The sequence below is a fragment of the Folsomia candida genome, unplaced genomic scaffold, assembly GCF_002217175.1.
Source record: "Folsomia candida strain VU population unplaced genomic scaffold, ASM221717v1 Fcan01_Sc001, whole genome shotgun sequence".
Lineage (NCBI taxonomy): Eukaryota > Metazoa > Arthropoda > Collembola > Entomobryomorpha > Isotomidae > Folsomia > Folsomia candida.
In genome coordinates, this window is record NW_019091193.1 from 19507072 (window position 1) to 19514405 (window position 7334).

Here is a 7334-nt window from a genome sequence, read left to right on the forward strand (position 1 = left end):
GTCCAGTATCCTATAGATATGTGTATACAGAGCTGTATGTCCAGCACAAAAGTCTATGGAAGGTGAAAGATAATTTGATTCATTTCACTCGAGTTGTATGAACAAAATACAATTTCTTGACTGGAAGAACAGAATGAATCGATTGTGGCATGCACTTATTGCATGTTATCAAGAATCAAATTGGACACTTTATTTTACAATGAAAATGAAAAATATTTATTGGTATATTGCAAAACATTTTACATTTTACACGATTATCACATTTTACCCAAACATTTTTATTTTACGTTTTAAAAGCATTTTCCCTTTGGGTTTTTAATAAACAAATTGGTCTTTCTGAACATAGAAGTGAGTAAAAACAGAACTTGTAGAAAAATATTTCTATGTTATTCTAATTATTAAGATCATTCATCCTAGATTGAAAGAATTGATAAAGTCAAACCCTGCCGATTCAGTAGTAATGTTTGGTATATTGACAGGCTGGGATGCATATACAGTTTGATTTCCAAACTGAATTTGTGATGCTTGAATCTGAATGGCCGGATGGTGAAGAATATTTTGCTGGTCCCTTTGTGCAATAAGATAGCTGGTTGATGCTAATACTTCGTTAGTGTGATGTTGTGGTTGGCAATGTGAAATGTAAGGTAGAGATGACGACGATAGAAATGTTGCACCATTGTTCTTTAATCCGGATGCGCTCGAGACATTTGGCTGCTCTAGTTGTAACTGTACCACGCTTCTTGATGGGTGATATATAACTGTAGTAGTGGTGTGATTTGGTTGAGCGAGCGTCATGTTTTTCGTACGGGGGGATAGAAAATGCATAGCTTTGTCTCCCTTTATAGGTTTCAATTTTTTCTTTCGATTGGGTGGAGGTAGAGGTGGTGCTGTTTCAGTATCAGTTTCATTTTCATCATCGTCGTCATCGTCATCATCCATCACAGAGTCATGTACTGCTACAACGTCGGGTTCCTTGTTGGTCAGTACTTTAGACATTGTCGGCCCAACGGTTTCAGTAGAAAAATGTTTCTCATTTGATTGATGAACCCGAAGCAGATCAATACGATAAAATCTTCGGGAACAGTCTCCACATCCGAACCGATACGTGCTCTCATCTTGATGAATAACCTCGTGAAGTCGTAAATCGCGAATGTGTTTATACGACCTACCACATACTGAACACAAACAGGAGGGCACTTTTTGGTGACTTTTCTCATGAAGTCTGAGTCTGGCAGCAGTTTGAAATCCTATAACATAAATTGTGTCTGGGTATCATTATATATAAAATATTACACAATATGTATATAAGTAATAAGTGCTTTTATATATGTAGGTCTATATAGATTGAACATATGAAGACATCATAACAAACGTATCAAGCTCTTACCTTTCCCACACGCGTCACAAATATACGGCTTTTCTTGATCGTGAATTAGAACGTGTTTCTCTAAAGCTTGCCTGGTAAAAAATTTACGTTTACACTGACTACATCCTATTGATGCATCTCCGCCTTGTTGTTGGTGTTGGGATACATCATGGATTTTTAAATGGTATTTCGTTCTGTATGATTTTTCACATTTGGCACAAGGATGTGGACGCTTTTTCTCATGCATTACCATGAGGTGTAACTTTAGTTTGTCTTTTAATCGAAACGTTTTCTCGCAAGTTGGGTGGGGACAGCGATGTGGTTTATATCCAGCATGGTCAATTTTTATATGCATTTCCAATGCTTCTTGTTTTCGAAACTTCTTCCCACACATTTTACAACTTTTCTTTTGATCATCTCTTACATGTGAAGCAACTGAAATCAAGAATAAAATCAACAGGAATAAATATATAATACTCCCATTTACTCTCTCCATTGACGCATGTATGCAATAATATTTACTACTGAACTCACAATGAATTTTTAGTCCACCCAAAGTTTTGAATTTCTTTCCACACCGGTCACATTCTCCAGCTGAGTCATCCCAATGACTTTTCATGTGACATTGCAAGGATTTTCTTTGGGCGAAACTTTTTTTACAATCTGGCTGCGGGCAACAGAAGGGTTGTTTTTTAAGTTGTTCTGATGTGACAGTGGAGGTCATGTTTCCAGACTCGGATGCTATTATTGTTAACGATAGTAAGTAAATCGTAAATGCGATTATTAAACGGCCAAATAATAACAGTTCAAATATTAACTGTTTAAATGTATGTAGGAACTACATACCTTGGTTCAAAGAAGACTTGTGAGCGTGTGATCTTAAATGGTTAACCAACTGGATGGAAAATTTAAATGAAATGTTGCAGTCATCACATCTTGGAAGTAGCTTCTTATAATTATTTTTCTTTGCATTTTGTGGCATTTTAGATTTAGATTCACTCGAGTCACGCATTTTGCTTCTTTCCTGCATTGGATTATGAGAATATGACAATTCTGGCAACTCATCGAAATCATTGACTTCATTGTCCGTTGTTTCTACTTCTTTTTCGGATGATGATGAACGCTGTAACTTTTGTAACGAGTTCTTTGTTCTTCCACTTTTGCGAATGCGTTGTTCGGCAGAACTGAATGAATCACAGTTGGGTTTCACATTTACATTTTTTTGGCTAATTGAACATTCATATTTATCGTTCGAAATAAGTGTTATCAGAAAAGCATTCGATTTCACAGCTAACAACTTAAAATCGTGGTAAAGTTGATATAGTTTAACTAGTATTGTTGAACACTCGGCACATAAGTAAAGATCATCTCGTTTGTATATTTCCTTATATGAATCGCATGACCGTCTAATATTAAAAATATCTGATATCGCATCAATTAATTCAATGTCCACTAAACTTTCATCTTCAACATTACTCTCCAGTGAGATTATTTGATGGAAGTTGTTGCAGTTGCCCAATTCTTCAATTTTTAGCAATAAATCACAGTTTGCGCAACGCAAGGTGTCCATTCTAGTAAGTTTTTCCATACCGGGTTGCTCACGCCGAACGATACTTTCTCCATCCGTATCGGGATATATTTCGCCACCGATAAAATTGTCGTCATCCATTTCGTCTACAAATAAACGTACAAAGTTACCGTTGGTACAATTCTATTTTTAGCCCAAGCTATAGCTTATGGAACCGGCATGCATTGGTATTGTTATAACTCGCGTAAAACTAGACCGTTGACTTGAATTGTTGAATGGTTGATCAAAAAACGCTGAATAAAGGTGCTTCGGTGAATGAGCACATTAGATATCTTAAATTGTACATACTAATTATATATATGGAAGAAGTGATGCAAAATACAAAGTATTAATGTCACTTGTAAAATATTCATCAGGATCTCTGGCTAATAGGCCATGACCTATGTTATTCGTGTTTTATTTAAATAATTCAATTTATACCTGGAAAGTCTACAACGTCCAGTTCTTGTTTTACTGAGATCAACTCGTTTAGCTTGACGTCCGATTCTTCAAGGTTATTCGACGATATTCCATCTCTGTTAACCAATTGTAGATGACTTATATGAATCGACTCGGTTATTCTACTTGTGACGTCTTTGAAAGAATTAGGACTTGAAATTAAATTATCCAGAGTACGGGCGCTCTCCATTGTTCCAACCAGACTTTCTCCAGTATTCTGTTTTTTGAAAATTTCTGGCAGTCAATGATCAATTATTTTCTAGAATTAAATTCAAATACATTATGCACAATAAATTTTCTAAAGATTAATTTTCGATTTTTGAGATGCATTTTCTTGTGAAACTCACCTATCGCTGTATTTATTAGACGATACTACATTTGTTTGCTCACTGCGGAAAAATATAATTTTATTTACTGTCGAAAATTTATAATTTCGCCAATAATTGGAAATTACGAAAAATCTGCATGAATTTACTCTTTACTCCTTACAACTTACTTTTTCTCTCCTTCGTATAACACGAACAATTCATTTCGACTCTAAATATGAACGCCAAGTTGGCTTAATTTTGAAATAGTCAAACAGAACAATTAATAGTTGAAAATCAATTATATAATTTAATGACATTAATTCTGATAGAATCAGAATCATAATATTATGATTTTTGAAACAACGTCTTGAGCAAGAATGCTGTGCAAAGTAAGTCCGGGTATTAGTGAGGCAAGTTGAGATAAGAGTATTTTATATTCTGTGCTTTATTAATACTTTCAGTGAAAGTCCTTCACAATTATTCGAAAAATATTTTATTCGTCTGGAGGTGGTTCGTCGCCCCCAGCGGTATCGTCGCCCCCAGCGGTATCGTCACCTCCAGCAGTATCGTCACCCCCAGCAGTATCGTCACCCCCAGCAGTATCGTCGCCCCCAGCAGTATCGTCACCCCCAGCAGTATCGTCGCCCCCAGCAGTATCGTCACCCCCACCACCTCCTGCACCATTACCACCCCCACTTCCACCACCGCCACCGCTCCCACCCCCACCACCGCTCCCACCCCCACCCCCACTTCCACCACCGCCATTGTTGTTTCCAAAACTATTATCCAACCAAGGAAGTGGAATCCAGAATGGTCGAAAAGCTGCAAAATAATTTGATTGCACAGACTTGTATATCTTTGACTCGTAAAAATCAAAGACATACGTATATGCGTGCATCATTGGCATTTAAATATTTCTCTTACGAAAGAAAAATTTGCTGTTGGGGTCGCCAGCTACATCGTATCCAGTAAAGGAAATTTCGCTTGGGACTTGTTCATCAGTCTGAAAACGAAGGTCGTATACTTAATACAGGAAAAATGCATTATGAAAGCATATTTGTGAAACCTAACCTCCTCCTGCTCGTGGTGCGGCTTTGAGACCACACCTCCGACCAAAACTCCGATAACTAAAATGCTCGCTATGAAAAAGCGCTGCATCTTGAACTCAGGTTATTTGATTGAATTATCGAATTATTTAACTCGGTATATATAGATATATGTATATGATGACGCTTGATAATGACTGCCCAATTGATCAATTTTGTCATTGATGACAATGTGGTTAACAAAAATAGGGCTAGAAATCTTTGCATCATGGAAAATTTATTCTTTTCGTATGAAATGCGATACAGATGGCAGACCGTGATTTGAATTCATATTGTTAATCGAATAATTATATCGTTGCACCATCTTGCACCAATTAGCATGAAGATCAAAATCAAGGCAAAACAGAAATTAAGTTGATTCGATTAAAATATTCTGATTTGACATTCAAAAAAATTATACATGTCGATATACGAAAAAAAATTATCACAACTGCACACACAAGGCAGATAACCACAGGGTACAATAGGTATATAATTCAACATTATAATTCAAATGAAAATTGAGAAACTTCAAGATAAATTAATGCAAAGTTAAAACTTATTACTGATGTCAGCCTGTGGAATACATAATTTAGTTGGAAAGTGAAAGAGGGCTGCTGTCTTGTCGTGAAACGATAACGTGGTCGATGTTCGTCAACAGTTTAACAATGGATGCCAACTGTGGTAAATAATGCCTTTCAGAAGTGCAATGATTACACAAAATTACAGATGTTCCTCCGAAGGTAGAATCCAGCTGTAAATTATTTTAGAAATAGTTGTACTAAAGCTTTAACTATAACAATATGTAAAACAAAACAATATCCAAGTCAGTCAGTTTACGGGTTCTACATAAAAGTAGTGGTGAAAGTAGCTTACTATGGCATGATGGCTCATTTCTCCAGTGATAAACATATCGGCAGCAACATCTTTTAACAATGAACCTCCCGATCCAACACACACTGCAACTGTGTTGACCTCAGACTCTACACACAATTAATTAATTCTCTTGTATCCGAAATGCCATTTTTATACGAAAGTTTCACTTACTTCCGGCAAAAGCTACTTGCACATAGTCCAATTGCAATCCAAGTTTAATGGCTTTAACCACTCTATCGAAATCAATCGGTTTGGCAAAGGATACAAATCGTCCAGCACCGAAAGCGAGAGGAGGTGCTTCGTTAGGGTTGCTACACAAAAAAATCAGCAATATATGTATGCTGTGTTTCATAGTTTCATTTATTCACGAATATCCGCTAATAAAACAAACCTGAAATCAGATATTTCTGTAGCTGAAGCAATCTTCTTAATCTCAGACATTCCTAAAGATGATTCCAATTTAGAATAAAATTTGACGCTAGCAGTTCCTTTGCTGGAATTTGTATCAATTGAAATTGCAACATCCGGATACGAATTTGCTGATAGTAGGCGGCATAGAGTTGACACATTATCAAAGGTAGAGGTGTATAAAAGCCCTGTTTTTGGTGTGTCCAAAATAGGCGAAGGGATAATAGCTTTCGAGTTTAACGGTGCGTCTGAAGACCCAAATTCCGCTATAATAAGCAAGTATTATAACTATTTATTGATTCAGTAAACAAATGTATAGATAGAGTACCAACCTAACGCCTGAATAACTGCGTCGTTAATTCCTCCACCTACTGCGTCCAAAGTTGTATGAGGCGAATAGACAGAAATGTCGTAGGCCAAGCACTTTGCAATTATTTGTTCCTAGCACAATGCACGATATACAATAATACTTTATAGTTTTTCACAATATTCCCGACAATTAGATATAATATGTAAACTACCTTCCATGACCCGTAGGCAATACTTTTCATGCCAGAAAATATTGGAGGATGATATGATATCACTAAATTGGCATTGTTGGCAATAGCTTCTTCCACGACAGCGGGTTTAAGATCGTTGCATACCAATATACCTGTTATGATTTTTTCATCTTTGGTAAACTTTCCAGAACCGACTAGAAGACCAATATTGTCCCAGCTTTCACCAAATACTTTAGGCTTTAACCACCAGTTTAGGGCTGATTCAACTGACGCCAAGGACTGCGCCATTGCACGGATGGTCTTTAAGACAAAATAAAAATGTACAATTAAATAACATTTAGAAACGCTCTGGGAAAACAGATTGTTTTAAACAATTGTCTGTACATGTACAAAAGGAATTACCAGAGGAATAATTGTTGATACCGAGGTTGCCAGTGTTTAGCACTTTGCAGGAAATAATTTACAGAAAAATTAGTCTAGAAGTACAATCCAATTTGGACTGCAAAACCTCTTGTTTGCGTAGATCTAAAAAAATGAAATGTCAATAATGTCATAATATCAGTAATCTATGAAAAAGTTATTCACTCATCATTAATATTTTCTACTTACATTTTGCTCTGCAGGTAATTTTGGGTGTTTTTTGTCCTTTTGTGAATAATCAAATTATCTGCCCTTAGGCTTATGGTTAGAGGCGTCTCACGAATTACAGAAATGAATTGACAAAATAATCCGTAACCGGCTGTCGATTTATATATTCCGAGGTGA

General features: G+C 36.3%; 3 protein-coding genes across 3 annotated transcripts; all 3 read right to left on the minus strand.

The window, feature by feature from the left end:
* Positions 1–234: 234 nt before the first annotated feature.
* On the minus strand, positions 235–4395 carry LOC110841899 (zinc finger protein 585A). Its single transcript, XM_022087599.2, has 7 exons — positions 3889–4395; positions 3740–3781; positions 3375–3651; positions 2213–3040; positions 1901–2107; positions 1388–1801; positions 235–1247 (listed from the first exon to the last, which is right to left on the minus strand). The coding sequence occupies exons 3-7, from the start codon at positions 3580–3582 to the stop codon at positions 409–411; spliced, it is 2496 nt and encodes an 831-aa protein (XP_021943291.1). The 5' UTR covers positions 3583–3651; positions 3740–3781; positions 3889–4395; the 3' UTR covers positions 235–408.
* LOC110843709 (glycine-rich protein 23) lies at positions 4194–4944 on the minus strand. Its single transcript, XM_035858585.1, has 4 exons — positions 4772–4944; positions 4625–4703; positions 4430–4522; positions 4194–4375 (listed from the first exon to the last, which is right to left on the minus strand). Exons 1-4 carry the CDS (start codon positions 4856–4858, stop codon positions 4194–4196), a joined length of 441 nt encoding a protein of 146 aa, XP_035714478.1. The 5' UTR covers positions 4859–4944.
* A 62-nt stretch (positions 4945–5006) lies between these two features.
* Positions 5007–7326, minus strand: LOC110846817 (NIF3-like protein 1). The gene is made up of 8 exons (XM_022093660.2): positions 7179–7326; positions 6972–7094; positions 6591–6869; positions 6402–6510; positions 6053–6335; positions 5833–5972; positions 5662–5768; positions 5007–5539 (listed from the first exon to the last, which is right to left on the minus strand). Exons 3-8 carry the CDS (start codon positions 6855–6857, stop codon positions 5378–5380), a joined length of 1068 nt encoding a protein of 355 aa, XP_021949352.1. The 5' UTR covers positions 6858–6869; positions 6972–7094; positions 7179–7326; the 3' UTR covers positions 5007–5377.
* Positions 7327–7334: the final 8 nt, after the last annotated feature.

What these genes read in the sequence shown, in the direction of transcription:
- LOC110843709 (XM_035858585.1), bottom strand. Translation starts at nt 4,858, where the DNA reads ATGCAGCGCTTTTTCATAGCGAGCATTTTAGTTATCGGAGTTTTGGTC. An exon ending in CGCACCACGAGCAGGAGGAG is followed by an intron (nt 4,704 to 4,771) that starts GTTAGGTTTCAC and finishes CTTCGTTTTCAG; the next exon opens with ACTGATGAACAAGTCCCAAG. An exon ending in CAACAGCAAATTTTTCTTTC is followed by an intron (nt 4,523 to 4,624) that starts GTAAGAGAAATA and finishes ATTATTTTGCAG; the next exon opens with CTTTTCGACCATTCTGGATT.
- LOC110841899 (XM_022087599.2), bottom strand. Translation starts at nt 3,582, where the DNA reads ATGGAGAGCGCCCGTACTCTGGATAATTTAATTTCAAGTCCTAATTCT. An exon ending in CAAGTCTTCTTTGAACCAAG is followed by an intron (nt 2,108 to 2,212) that starts GTATGTAGTTCC and finishes TAACAATAATAG; the next exon opens with CATCCGAGTCTGGAAACATG. An exon ending in GGGTGGACTAAAAATTCATT is followed by an intron (nt 1,802 to 1,900) that starts GTGAGTTCAGTA and finishes TCTTGATTTCAG; the next exon opens with TTGCTTCACATGTAAGAGAT.
- LOC110846817 (XM_022093660.2), bottom strand. Translation starts at nt 6,857, where the DNA reads ATGGCGCAGTCCTTGGCGTCAGTTGAATCAGCCCTAAACTGGTGGTTA. An exon ending in GCAAGTAGCTTTTGCCGGAA is followed by an intron (nt 5,769 to 5,832) that starts GTAAGTGAAACT and finishes AATTGTGTGTAG; the next exon opens with AGTCTGAGGTCAACACAGTT. An exon ending in AAATGAGCCATCATGCCATA is followed by an intron (nt 5,540 to 5,661) that starts GTAAGCTACTTT and finishes AATAATTTACAG; the next exon opens with CTGGATTCTACCTTCGGAGG.